Source organism: Enhydra lutris, unplaced genomic scaffold (assembly GCF_002288905.1).
Source record: "Enhydra lutris kenyoni isolate GAN:26980312 unplaced genomic scaffold, ASM228890v2 scaffoldscaffold9, whole genome shotgun sequence".
NCBI lineage: Eukaryota > Metazoa > Chordata > Mammalia > Carnivora > Mustelidae > Enhydra > Enhydra lutris.
Window position 1 is genome coordinate 5,684,346 of NW_019154093.1, and position 13,958 is coordinate 5,698,303.

At 54.3% G+C, this 13,958-nt stretch overlaps 1 protein-coding gene across 1 annotated transcript in view; it reads right to left on the bottom strand.

Moving 5' to 3' along the window:
- The window catches only part of LOC111143057 (CUB and Sushi multiple domains 2), a 614,630-nt gene extending 606,015 nt beyond the window's left edge, over positions 1-8,615 (bottom strand). Inside the window, exon 1 of the mRNA XM_022496499.1 lies at positions 8,426-8,615. Within this exon, the coding sequence (XP_022352207.1) occupies positions 8,426-8,615 (190 nt within the window). The remainder of the gene's footprint in view (positions 1-8,425) is intronic.
- Between the last annotated feature and the right edge of the window lie 5,343 nt (positions 8,616-13,958).

Consider the following 13,958-nt stretch of genomic DNA (forward strand, 5'->3'; position numbering starts at 1 on the left):
AAAGATGAAGTCATGGTCACGGAAGTTGTGAAGGCATGACGGAGACAGAATACTAGTTTCCTGACCCTCAAGCCAAATTTCAAGGCAGATATCAAACACACGAGACTACCTCCCTCCCAGCCTCAGATCTGCCGTGGGTCAGCCCTCCCGCAGCTACCCAGATGACAAGGGCCAGGAGGGCAGGGCCACACGGGTCCCCAGGAAGAAGGGATGCCATGCCAGAAGTGGCTGTTTTCATGCTAGGAACTCTTTCAAGGGGATTGAAAATGAATCAGCACACTCTCACCTCCTTCTTCTTGCCAAGGAACGTGCCAGAAGCCCACACAAGTCTCACTCAGTCTCTCCGCCTCTCTCCATACTCAACCCCCTTCCCCGGAAACAGCGAGGGAGGAGGCAATGAGGGTCAGCAGGTGGTAGGCGAGACAAGGGCGGCAACCAGCAGACAAAGTTCCCTCCCCGGGCTGAGTCCTCCCTCCCACACCTGTTCTTCCTAGACGAGCCCGAATGAAACACCAGGGCGTTCTCTCACAGGGACGCGTCCCTCAGATGATCTAAATTTCAAAGTCTCTGCTCTCTCCCTTTAAACTTGAAACCGTCACCCTAGTTCACTTCCATTCAATAAATAGATGTGTCTACTTCATAACGGAACTTAGGCGATTTCTGATCTGAAAACTCAGAAGATGGACATACCATTTTTTGTTTTTTTGAGGTTTGGGGATTATAACTGCACTTAATTGAGTATAAATTAGAAACTGGAGGGAAGGGATGCTATTTGGGCCTCAATACCAGCCCTTATGTTCTGTTCCAGACCACATGGGAGATTCTCGAATAAATTTCTCAGAGTTATCTTGGCGTTGTCAATAATTGAACCACATATTCCTTATTCCTGGCATCATAAAAGCTATATATGATGACTTTATAATGATGACTTTCAAGGATAGGATGGACATCCTCATAGAGATCAATTCCGTTTAAAACGTTCTGACATTTTACAGAAACAAGTAGGTAGAAAGCAAAGGCAGTTTCCAGTGGGGAGACCCCCCCCCCAAAAGAGAGGAGTGCCACTGCAGTGAAGCCCTCCACCACTGAAAAGATGGCTTGCTATGGGTACAGCCACCCCACGAGTTTAGGGAGGACATGGTGCCCTTGTCTGACGCTGGGCTGCATGGGGGTTTCCTGTCATGTTTCTGGCATAGTTCTCTGACAGGGCTTGTGGTGGTGGCCACAGAGGACTCCCAATTGCTCCCTGAAGAATGACCTCTGACAGAAGGAGACTGGAGCCTCCAGCATTTTAGGATGCATGCCCGAGTGGAAGCGGGGCTGATGCGGACTTCCCATCTACTGGAGATTTCACAGTTCGGGTAACCAAAAACCTGAGGAGCTCTGGGGAGGAAGAAGAAGATGCTAAAAACATGGGAAGCAGGTTGTTTCTGGTGCCCTCACTCATTTCCATTTCTTTACAGAGCCCACTCAGTTGCCTATAAACCTCACATCTCCCAGTATCCCATCCCAACCACCCAATTCAAGCTGTCCCAATATAGCCTGACTCATCCCCATCTCACCCCATCCCACCAGGACACATTCACCTCCACTCTACCATATCCCAATTTGTCTCATTCCACCCCACCCAAACTCTACCCATCCCATCTTATCCCATTCCACCCCAATCCTTACTGACCCATTCCTATCCTGCCCAATAGGATACCCAGTCAATCACCTGTTTGCTCTACCTCCCACCCTCTCAATACCACCCCAAACCATTGTATTTCACTCAACCCTATTCTTTTGCATTCCACCACCCATCCCAATCCACCCCAATTCATTCTATCCCATCCCAACACCTCCCTGCGGCTCTTGATCCTACCGTAACTCACTCCTTCCTACTTGATCTCAGTCCATCTCAAATTATCCTATTTCTCCAATTCCAAGCCATGATATTCCATTACGTTCCCTCCCCTCCCATGCCCTGCTTTGTCAAAGCTCTCATCTATGATCATATACAGAGATGAGACTGTTCTTTGTGTTACAGGAAGCTACGTGAGAAAGTCAAAAGGTCTCACCCTCCCCCAAATATCTAACAGTTAAATGTGTATTGGAGTGGGAGAGGAGGGGGAAAAAAAAAAAGACAAAATCTCATCTTTAAAGAAGAGGTATGAAAAGATAATCCCGGGAACTAGGCTCTCGGGAGTCCAGAAAGAAAACAAATTGAGTTTCCTTTGTCTCTCTTAGCTTACGAGAGTCAGCAGAGAGCTCTAAGAACATCACTATCATTTTCAAGTTGAGAAAACCCCACATTGCATAGTCTACCCTTTGCCTTCTGTGGGTCTAAGGGAGAGCCAAGCTCTGTTCAAAGCCAGTGAAGCCACAAAGACACAGTGTCTCTTTGAGGTAGAGAACTCTGCAGCAACCCTCCAGTTTCAAGTTCACCCCCATGTACCCCTGTTGTGGAAGCTCTCTGCGGCAGGCAGAGAGGAGGGGTTGGGAGGCCATCTCCTGTCCTCAAGGACTGAAACCCCAGTGCCATATCAGGGACATTGTCCAACTTCTAGGAGGAACTTGAGGACCCTCCCCCATGACCCTTTTAGGAAGAGGCGGGACCAGTGTTGATGGGGTTGGGTGAGTTGGCCAGGTTCTTAAAGGTGTCCTTTCAGTGGGAGAAATGAAGAGAAAAGGTTCTTGTGATGCATCGAGCCGCATGTCAGAGGGGCACGTGTTAGACACCTGAGACCTCCAGTGGGCTCTCAGACCCCAAGCCCACCTAACAGGGGTTAGACCTGTTTCCCTCCCAATTCTGCGAGGCTGGTTCCTGAAGCAAGTAGACAGTAGCAGCAGCATGGGCAAGGGGGCAGTGGTGGCGGTGGGGACAGCATCTAACAGGCACTGGTTGCTAACAGGGTGTCCAGCACCATGACAACTGCTTTCTAGGAATTAAGCGAGTGGCCCCTGGAGTCGAGTAGCCCTGGGGGCTGATTCTGCCTCCTTTACCTATCTTCTCTAAAACCTTGGCCAAAATGCTTGACTTGTGAGCCTTCGTCTCTTCAAATACGATAAAGTGCCTGGATGGTTATGCGAATTGAATAGTTATGTCTACGAAGCATTTAGCCATTTAGCCAGACTCCCCAAAGGAAAGCTACTATCTGGGTGCTCCCCGGAAGGGCCTGGGCCACCTCCCACTTGAGGGCGCTTCTTCGCCCCTTCCCACTCCTCCAAACCCCTTGACTTGGGAATGTCCAAGAGGGCAGTGTGAGGGTAAGGAGGCCTTGGGTTCCAGAGAACCTGCCTTTCATCCTCTGGACAGGTGCTCTTCGGGTGTCTGCTGGGGGCTGGGGTCTGGGCTACACCGGCCTGCATGGGTGCATGGGCCTTTAGGGATTACGGACAGGTGCCACCTCACTAACCAAGACATTCCAATATGTCCTGCTGAGCTTTATAGCAGGGGGATCTTGGGGGCTGAGAGGCCACTAGAGGTCTCAGTCAAGATGGGGGTTTGGGAGCAGCAGACCAAGGATGCTTGTGCAGTCACAGTAGCTGTAGTGAACATGGATGGACCATGGCTGCCTGAGGAGCTGAAAGCCTGGGGTCCAAGCCTCAAGTGCCCAGCAGCACTTGGGGGGAAACAGCCCTGGGGGAAAAAGCAGGGCAGAGGCAGGCAGCCTGGGCAGGATTCCAGGGGAATGGTGCCAGCCTGGACCCCTTAGAAGCTGGACAACAGTGTGGTTATGAGTAAAGGATCTGGAGTTGGGCAAACTGGCTTCAAGGCCTAGCTTGGCCATTGACTGTTGTGTGGTTAAGTTATGTGGTTCTCTGAACCTATTTCTTGCCATACAAAAAGGGGATAATAAGATTGCTGCCCTCACCAGGTTGCAGTGAGGCTTGAGTTCATCCGACCAAGTGGTGGGGATGGGGCCAGCTCATGATGGGGACTCAGGGACCACCAGCCATCTGGGTATCTCAGGGCACCTGGGGGTTGCTGAAGCCTTGCTGAGGGCTCACTCACTTCCTCGCTGAGGCTTCTGCCTTCAAGGTCCCCACTTCAGCCCCAGCTTGTACTAAATGGGCACTCTGGATGAGGTAGGTACGTGTTGGGTCTGGTGCATCTCTGACTTCTAGTGTTTCCCACAATACAGGAATGACATGCCGCTTTCCCAAGTGGGACCCTGAGCCTTGGAGAGGTCGACCAGTTTTCCACAAGGACCATCTGGCTCTGCGGGCCAATCAGAGGCCTTTAGTCCTGCTGGCAAAAAAACCATGGTGAGGCAGGGGCAGGTCACACACCTGCATCCAGGTGGCGCTGCCAAAGCCACCTGCTGGACTCTCACAGACCAACCCAAACCCCGTAGTCTGAGAGCCTGCCATCTTATTCTCCAGTCCCCTTGCACACGCTCCCAGCCTCACCTTCAACAAAGCCACGCTCTCTCGAGCCAGAGACGTGCTTAACATTACCTGCTACAGTCAGCTTCTTTCTTGAAAACCAAAAACTTGCAGTTCCATGGCAAATGAAAATTCAAATCCATATACTGGTAACTGAGTGGTTGAGTATCTTTCCTTTGGGGGAGTGGGGACAATGACAGCTAAGGGCTTGTGCATCGGTTCTGAAATCTAAGGAACTATCTTACCAATCTGTGACAGTTAGTTCTGGGGGGCGGAAGCAACAGGGGACCAGGCGTCATTGTCATCTCTGGCTGTCCTGGCTGCTGAAATTCTTGATTTAGCTTTATCAGTCCCTAGAAAACCATCCAAGGGTTAAAAAAAAAAAAAGTTTCAAAACCATCTGCTGATTTAACAACCATTTATCAGGCACTAATTCTATGGAAAGTCCTGCGCTGGGTGCTGGGGATACCAAGAGAAAAAAGTACTATCCCTGTCTTCGGGAAGCTCACAGTTCAATATGTGAGACAAACAAACAAATACTTTGAGGACAACTCAATTAGTATTATAATCAAACACTGGGTATGGTCAGTGCTCCAGTCCCCAAGACACCTCTAACAACAAGCACTTAGGGAATAAGTAAAACAGAATTAAAAAAACAATAATAATTTGGTATTTGATTTTTTTTTTTTTAAGGCCATGAGGTGGTTAGCACGGGGAAAATCAGAACTTTGGTGGAATTCCTTAAACTCACAGGTCAATGTTGCTTTTATTTTGAATTACTTAGTAAGCATATAGGAGACACAAAAGCCTTGTCAATGCTCAGAGCCTCTGAATCCAGAGAAAAGTAGCTAGGGTTAGTCAAAGTTGAAGGTAGGCACTTGATGGCCACCTGATAGGGAAGGAGTTGAAGATGACATTAAGGTTTCTGGGCTGGGTAACTGGGAAGAACCACCAGCCTACACGGGGAATCCTGGAGGTTCAGGAAAGGAGCTAATGAATTTTCTCTAGAAAGGAAACATCTAGGTGAAGCTATCCAAGAGTCAGCTGGATACATGGGCTGTCTAGACCCAGAGCTTCCATGGGCTAGGATACCAAAAGATACGTCAGAAGAAGCATCTTGGCAGGAGACATCTGGAAGCTTCAGAGTGTGGTGGTGGAAGGGCGGGACCGGGTTGAGCTCACCTGCAAAGTGGGGAAAGGAAGCGAGGAAAGGCACAAGGACTAGAAGGCTGTAAGAAATGCTTACAGGAGGGGAAGAAGTGCTACCACCAGACAGTGCGAAGGAACAGCCAAGAGGCAGGAGAGAAATCGGCATAGCACAGTATCCCAGAAGCCCAAGGAAGAAATGTTTAAAAAAGAGTAACCCAAAGTGTTCAAAGCCACAGAGATAAAGGAAGACAAACACAGAGTTAAAGTACATTGCAATGGACATGACAATCAGAGTAGTCCTTGGAGATCTCTCTTGGAGACTTCCAATCCCGGGGACAGAAGGCAGATTGCAGAGAGTGAACAGTAGCCAAGAAAGTGATTTGAAGACCCCTTTGAAGACACTTGTAAAGACAAAGGGATGGTAGGGAGAAGGTCAACAGGGCCAAGAAGTCTGGTTAGCTTGTTTTAGGTTATAGAGCAAGCAGCTTGCAGGCCAAGGGGACATGGAAGAAGGGAGACAGACTGAGCCAGAGTTAACAGAGAAGGTAAATGATGGGAGGTCTCTCTGGGGGACAGAGCCAGGGGGAGTGTGAGACCGGCCTGACCCTGACAGAAGGGTTGAGGGTCTAAGGCAAAGGTGAGTGAGGAGGCTCCCCCTTCTCAAATCCTTATAATCATTGTATTCAGTCCTCACGGGTCCAAGCAAGGGAGACAGTTCAGTCCTGAGCGTCTTTCAAAGTCAACAATGTACAGAGAACACAAAATGAATGTTCTTCCCCCTTGAAACTGCCAAAGCCTGCGATCATCCGTCACCAAGTCCATTTCCAAACCTCTGCTGCTGGCAAGGCCAAACAGCACATCTGAATGCGGGAAAGGTTTAGAAAGAAATATACTGGAAGCACTGGAAGCCAGAGCCACTGGCCAGAGAGCAAATGCCTCCTCCTCCAAGCCATCACCACGGCCAACTGCTCTGCTGACCAAAGAGCTGGAAGCCAACGGATCTACAAGGCAGGATTCCAGCACCGCCCAGCACTGTGCAAGCTCCAGGGAGAAGGCCTTTTCCTTTCCCCAGGGGCATGACATGCCCAGGGAGCAGGGACAGATCTAGCCATAAAAACAGTTCCATGGCCTCAGGGCCAATCTAAGTCTGCAAAGCCACACCTGGACAAACGTCGGAGAGCCCTGACAGTCCCAGTCCCGAGCAGCGGTTCCTCCCACCGCCCATGTGGCAGGTCTGAGGGACCAGCGGCATCGTGGGGAACAGCGCAGCCACCCAGTGGGTGTGGGTGTGCGCGAGGCCAGAGCTCCTAGGCGAGCGCACCGCGGGCGCCCCTCTCTGGGTGTCGGCAGCTATGACTCCTAGGAAAACCAAGAAAGTCCGGTCAAGTCGGGATGGGAAAGCCGAAGCTCGAAACTCGGGGCGCCTTTCCAGAACAGCTACCCTAACATTCCCGGCTAAGGGGCTGGCGACCGTCTGCAGGTTCGGGTTCACAAGACGCTGGAGCCCAGAGCGGGCCGCAAAGCTTGCCAGGGAAGGGGCGCACTTTCCAAGAAGGGAACATGGGGATGCTGGAGTGGCGGAGGCCAAGCCTTCAAAGGTTCAATCGGTGGTTTAAAAAAACAAACAAAAAACAAACAAAAACCCCACGTATCCAGGCCGGAGGTGCCCGAGTCCTAGCCTAGGCAGCAGGTGTTAGGGGTTTTCTCCCCCAGTGAGTGTCAGCCTCCCAGGTAAATAAAAATCCGGCCCCAGGCGTCGCCCGTTGGACCCGTCCCCACCCGGGCACGCGGAACTTTCTAGGCTGTGGCTAGCGCTGAGCCTCAAAGCGGTGCAAGAGATAAAGTGGAAGGGCACCAGTCGGGGCCACTGGTCCCTACTGGGGACTGGGTTCTCCCGAAGGTCCGCGAGCCTTCCCGGGACTGCAAGCTGCAGCCAAACACCCGCGAAGTTCCGGGATTCGTTGCACCCGCCTGGTCTGCCCCCTCCCTGACTCCGTCGCCTGGAGCAGGTCCTGCCGCCCGCGCCGCCGCAGCCGCAGCCCCGACGCTCGGCTGCAGCAGGGCGCGGGAAAGGGCACTTTGGCGCGGAGTGGGAACCGAGGGGAATGTGGCGGCGCGGAACCTGGCGGCGACACTCCCTCCCCCGCCCCCGGGCACAACCCCCGCCGCCGCCTCCCTGTGGCTCAGCACCCTCCAGCCCCCACCTGAGTCTTCCCGCAAGGCGTGCGCGGGACCCTGGCCCTAGGCGCGCGCCCACCTGACCGCCCCCCCTCTTCTAGCCCTGAGCGCCGGGGGGAGGGGGACACTTGGGGAGGGGGTAGTGGCCGCAGTCTCGAGACGGCTCTGGCTGGGGCACGGGCTTCATTCACGAGAAAATGGGCGGGGGCAGGAAGGGCAGACCCTGCAGACGCGGAAACGGGGAGGGGGCGCGCCATTCCTTTCCAGCCCCCAGGACCCGTGTGCCAACCGGAATCGGGAGGCGGCGGTGGGGGTAGGGCTCCAGGAAAGTTTATCCGGGGAAAGCCTGGCACCTGGGGGGCTGGGGGGCTGGGAGGCTGGAGCAACTGAAACCACTGAAACCACTGAAACTGAATCCGGGTGCCCCCCAGCCCCGGGCGGGGATGTCTGTCTCCCAGGCTCCCCACTCTGGCGGAAACCGGCCAAGTTGCGGCTGGGGTTGAGGGCAGCTAGGAGGGTGAGGGTGGAGGTGAGGACGCGGCTGACGGTGGGAGGAGGATGGGGGATCGACTGAAGCGAGGCTGAGCAGGAGGGTGGGCGACTGGGAGTTGGGAAGGTTAAGGGAGAGAGCGGGGAAAGAGACAGGGACCCTGCCAGGGAGGGGTGGGCGCGGGGCTCGGGTGGGGCGCGCGGGGGCCGCGGCTCCGAACCGCGCGACCGGACTTACCCGCGGCGGCCGAGGCGCCGAGCAGCCCCCAGCCCAGTAGCAGCAGCAGCGGCGGCGGCGTCGGCTGCGGCGGCGGGCGGCCCCAGCGGCTCCCGGCGCCCGAAACGAGCGCCGAAATCCCGGCTTCGCCGCGAGCCCTCCCCGCGGGGCAGCCGCAGCGTCCCTGCTCCAGTCCCCGCGAGCGCGGCATGGCGCGGCCGGCAGCGCCGAGGGAGAGGCTCTGCTCACCGCCGAGGAGAAAGGAGGTCAGGAGAGCTCTGGAGCTTTTTTCTGCTCGGAAAAAAAATCCCGGTGCGCGGGAGCCCTGAGCTTCTGCGGCTGGAATGAACCAAGTGTCCGCCCGGCCGGGGAGAGGCGCGCTGCGCTCTCGGAAATGACTCGCTCCAATCCCGCTTCGCGGGGTTCGCGCCGGGGGGCGGGGGGGTGAATTATCCCCGGATTAATCACTCCGGAGCCGCTTCTCCGCCGCTCCAAATGCTGGGGGTGGAGGCGTAGCAAAGGAAAAAATATTGGAGGGTGGGGGTTCCTCTTCCGCGCCACCTCCACCTCCAGATAAACCCCAAATTACATCTAAAGGGTTGTTTATTCCTGTTTGTTTTACAATTGACCAGTTTCTTTTAAGTTCAGTCTTCTCGTTTCCATTTATAAGATCACCCATGAATACACCCCCCATACACACGCGCACACATACACACAGTGATAGCGACACACACGCGGACACACACACACACACACGCCTCTTCCACGTTTGGAAATTGGAATACTGTCTGTGAAAAGGTAACCAAAGAAGGACGCGGTTCCCCAAGTCAGGGCTTTTAAGAGCTGATCATGGGTGGTGGCTTTGAACTTGCAATCTGGGGGTCGGGGCCGATGTTTATTTAGGAGGCCCATTCGCAATAGCCTTCTACCCCATCCCAGGAGAAGGGTGTGTGCGCTGACACCGGGGTTAAGAATTGGGCGGGGGGTGGGGGCGACAGGTTATTTGGCTGGGGCGGTCCTACCCCTACCCTAAGACAAAATCAGGATGGAGGGAGGAGTGCCTGTATGCGCTTGGGTGGAGGGGTGGGGGATTGAGGGGGAGGTGCGTGGGGCAGGTGAGGTTGGTGAAAGGACGATGCAAGAGTTACTTGTACAATTTATCCTCAAAATTAAAAAACTGGACCCTGCTTCTCCCCTCCCCCTCCCAAGCCACGGCCCCCAAACGGGCGAATTTTTCCCAGTGGGGTGAGCTGCTCCCCACCTCTACCCCGTCGCCACTGCCACCTGCCCCCAAAGACCCAGCGTCGGGTCCCACCCCATCCCCCACCCCCAGTCGGTCGCTGTCTCAGTCTCATCTTCCCTAGGCTCCTCTGTCAGTCACGATGGCTCCTTCGTTGTCTATGCCAAACTCTGGGCGAGAAGGAAGAGCCACTGCGGGGGGGGGGGGGGGGGGGGGGGGGGGGGGGGGGGAGGGGGGGGGGGGGGGGGGGGGGGGGGGGGGGGGGGCGGGGGAGCGGGGGAGACCGGGAGGGGCAAGGCTGGGGGTGGGGAAGGTCCCCGCTGGCTCGCCCAGCGGAGAGACGCTAGTCAGTGAGCACCCCACCCCCTTTGCCTGAAGCACAAGAGAGAGGCTGAGCTCCGGGCTTAGGGGGTTTGGCCGAGCCTGAGCTCCGGTTCTGCGAGTCCCCTGGCCAGTGGCCGGCTATCGGCTGGGCCTGGGAATTTCCGGGAAACAGCCTGAAAAGGGCTACGGGATTGCCGATCTGCAATGGGGAGGGTGATGCGCAGGGCCGAAGGAGTGGATGCTTGTTCTTACCCCCCAGGAAAAACTTGCTCCCCAGAGCCACGATCTCCCAGCTTCCTTGATGCCCATCCCCCACCCCCACCCCAAGTTGTTCCGGTTTCCCTGCATGAGCTCATCCCACAGCTGGGGAGCCTGCCGGGTGGCCCAGGGCCGGCTAGCATCCTCAGAATCGCCGGCCCAACCCCACCCCCAACACACTTGTTTTCTCGCCCCTCCTGACGCCCTCTTGCCGGGTGCCAAGAACCAACCGAAGCAGCCAGAACTCCACAGTGAAAGGCCTGCTTTATGTCCCCAGGGCAGTGGGGAGGGGGCTTTTCGCTTCCCATTGTCCAGGCCCAGCCCCTGAAAGAGAGAGCTCAGCCCGCCAAGACTGGCCAGGGCCTTCCCACCAGCCCTGGGGAGGAGGGAGGGACTGGCTGTGCCGTGAGTGGATGGCAGCCTTGGGGGGCTGTTGGCTGGGGCCTTCCCTGGGGTGGGCTCCTGGCTTCTAAGCTTGGGCCTTCCCCTTCTCCTGCCTCCTGGGTCCCCCTCCAGAGACGAGCTGGCAGATGCCCAGCCCTCCCCAGTAGCCCACAGCTGGGCAGAAGAGTCTGGACTGCTCTATAATTCTGGGGCTCCAGGCCAGTGTACTGCCCCTAGCCCCTTCTTAGCCCCAGAACTTTGCTCTGTGGCTGCAACCCACAGCTGAGGTTTGCCCCCCTAAACCTTCCCTGGCAATAGGAATGTTTGTTATCCTTCTCTTTGGGGGATGTGGAGGGCAGGGGCGTACTTTTCATCCCTATAAATGGCCCAGTTACTTCCTCCACCATTCAACCCTCTCTCTGATCTATTTGGGTCCACATACATTTACTGAGGCCCCCTGGGCTCTGGGCCATGTGCCAGCCTGTGCTGTGGGCAATGCAGAGATCCACAGTGTGCAGGCCAGCTTGGAAAGATGTGGGGCAGAGTTGGGCACCCTACACAGAACCCCGACAGTCGGGCGATGGTGATCACCATGTCACAAGGGACCTGTTACAGAGACAAATCAAGAATAAGCTTGTCTTGGACTTGGGGGAATGAAAGTCTCTTCATTTAAGGAGGGAAGTAGGATTTTGGCTGGGCTCCGAGGCCTGGATAGAGATTTTGGCAAGATGAAGATTTACTCAACAAATATTTAGTGAGCATCTTTACACGATGGTCAGTACTAGATAATGAATATCCACCCAGGTGAACAGTCCCCGGCTTGGTGCAAGTAGGTAATAGATAAATTTAGATGACGTTACTAATTAAGGACACCATGAAGGAAAAGTTCATGGTGTTCTGAAAAAGACTATGGGGCGGGGGGGGGGGGGATGTAACTTAAATAGGTGGTCTGTCTGGGCAGGCCTCTCGGAGGTGGTGACCTTGAAAACAGGATCTAAATTAAGCAGCACAGGCCTGTAAAGAGGTGGGAAAGGGATTTTTGGTTCAGGGGACATGGACAAGGCTCTGAAAAAAAGACAAGGGTAAGAGACAGGGTGTAGGGCTGCATCAAGTGAGCAAGAGGGAACACCCTGCAGGTGAGGGTAGCGGGGGGGCATTGGAACCAGATCATGCAGAGGCAAAGGGGATGGGTGAAGAGTTTGGATTTTAGCCACAGACAGTGAGAACAAGAGCTGTATTAGTTCCCAAGGGCTGCCGTAAGAAAGTACCACAGAGTGCGTAGCTTAAACCACAGAAACTCATTTTCTCATAGTTCTGGAGGCTAGACGTCTAAGATCAAGGTGTCCACAGGGTTGGCTCCTTCTCAGTCCTCTCTCCTTGACTTGTAGATGGCCTTCTCCCTATCCCTTCATATTGTCTCCCCCTCTACCTGTCTGTGTCCCAGTCACCTCTTCTTAGAAGGACATCAACCACTGGATTAGGGCCCACCCTAATCTCATTTTAATGATTTCCTCTTCAAAACACTGTCTCCAAATACAGTCCCATTCTGAGACACTGGGAGTTAGGACTTCAACATACAAATTTGGGGAAGGAGACACAATTCTACCCACAAAAGGAAAGCAGGTGGAGGGAGGAAAGGAAGCACAGGCATGATGGTGGGTATATATATTTAAAGAGAGATCTGTTAGGGCTGTGCATAGCATGACGGCTTTAGCAGGAGATACTCCACAGAAAGGTGGACAGCTCTGAAACCCAGAGAGGTGGATTTTTTATTTCTAGGAAGTAGAAGCCAAGGGGCACAGCCTGGCATGTACTCTGACTTCTCTGTGGGGAACAGATGGGAAGGAAGGGGCAGAAAAAGGGAATGCACTTGGAAGGTGACTGCAGTAGTCTTTGCTGGAAGAGATGTGGGTATAGGCAGAGACAGGAGCCTTAGGAACATTCACGGAGCAAGGGAGAGGCATGAGTCCAAGAGATGATAATGGCCCACCCTGCTGTAGCCTAGGAGAGGGTGTCTCTCAGCCCAGCCTCCAGGGCTGGCCCCCTACATGCCCCTTCCTTTCTCCCCAGAACAATAGGCAGCCACAGGTCAAGATGTCTCCACAATATCACGTTGCAAAAAAGCCCAGTGCAGTATAGTGACTTGCCAAGATAAGCCTAATATCCAGATAAGATCAGAGTTCATTTTAGAAAGAAAACAAGACCTGATGCGCTGGAGAATTCAGCCTGATTTAAGGAGGGGCTGGAGACTTGATGCCCTGCAATTTTCATTCTGACCCAAGAAGAAAATGCAGGAGATTTCTGATGCCATGGGGTGGGGGCGGCAGCAAAAGTGTGTGTGTGGGGGGGTGGGGGTCAGCAGGAGGGCAGAGAAGGACCACAGAGCAAAGGCAAAGGCTCCAAGGAGGAGCCTGGGGTCTGAGTAGAGGGCAGGGATTGTAAATCACCAGTATGATCACACAGAAGCTCCTCTGTCCCAAGAGCAAGGCTGTCACTGTGGACATGACAACGATCTGCTCCCCAGGAAGAGGTGACAGGGGTTTCAGGAAGAAAAAGCCCAGAACGAAGGGCAGTGAGTCTGTGGGCCTCAGACGCCAGGAGGGAGAAGTGAGAAGGGCCCCTAGTTAGCCCTTTTTCCAAAGTTACCAAATGGGGGGGTCCCCCAAATTCTTATAGAAAAATCTATTTGTGATACAAGGAGAGGGACAGCACTCCCACCAGTGGCAAAAGAGGTCAGATTTCTCCTTGGCTTGTCAGAGGCCACAATGCAATGATTTCTAGGGGCTATCCTAGACTATCCTATCTCTAGGGGCTAGCTCTAGATTGTCCCTCTAGGGGCTACCCTAGACTATCATCTCCACTTGGAAGCTCCAGTCAGCTATGCTGTCATGCCTCCGTGCCTTTACTCCCACTGTCTCCTCTAACAGTAGTACCTTTCCTCTCTTACCGTAAAGAGTAAATGGTCCTAACCACCGCCCAGCTCAAGTGGCACCTGTCCTAGGTGGCCCCTGTCCCTCCTGCTGGGCTCCCTTGCAGCTTGGCCAGCTAGCTGGATCTCAGAAGCCCTTGCTTCCCCTTCCATGGAATGTAGCAACTGTTCTCAATCAGGGACAATACTGTCCCCCAGGGGACATTTGACAACAGCTGCAACTGGAGGGTGCTATTGGCCTCTAGAGGGTAGAGGTCGGGGATGCTGGTGGACATCCTATAACCCCCTGGGGAAGCTCTCCTCCACCCCCTCCCAAATTATGCAGCCCAAGATATTGAGAAGGGCTGAAGTGTCCCTGAGTAGTGTCTACATGTCCCAGTCCCCTTTGGAATTGGGTAACGTTACAAGACAGGGTCCCA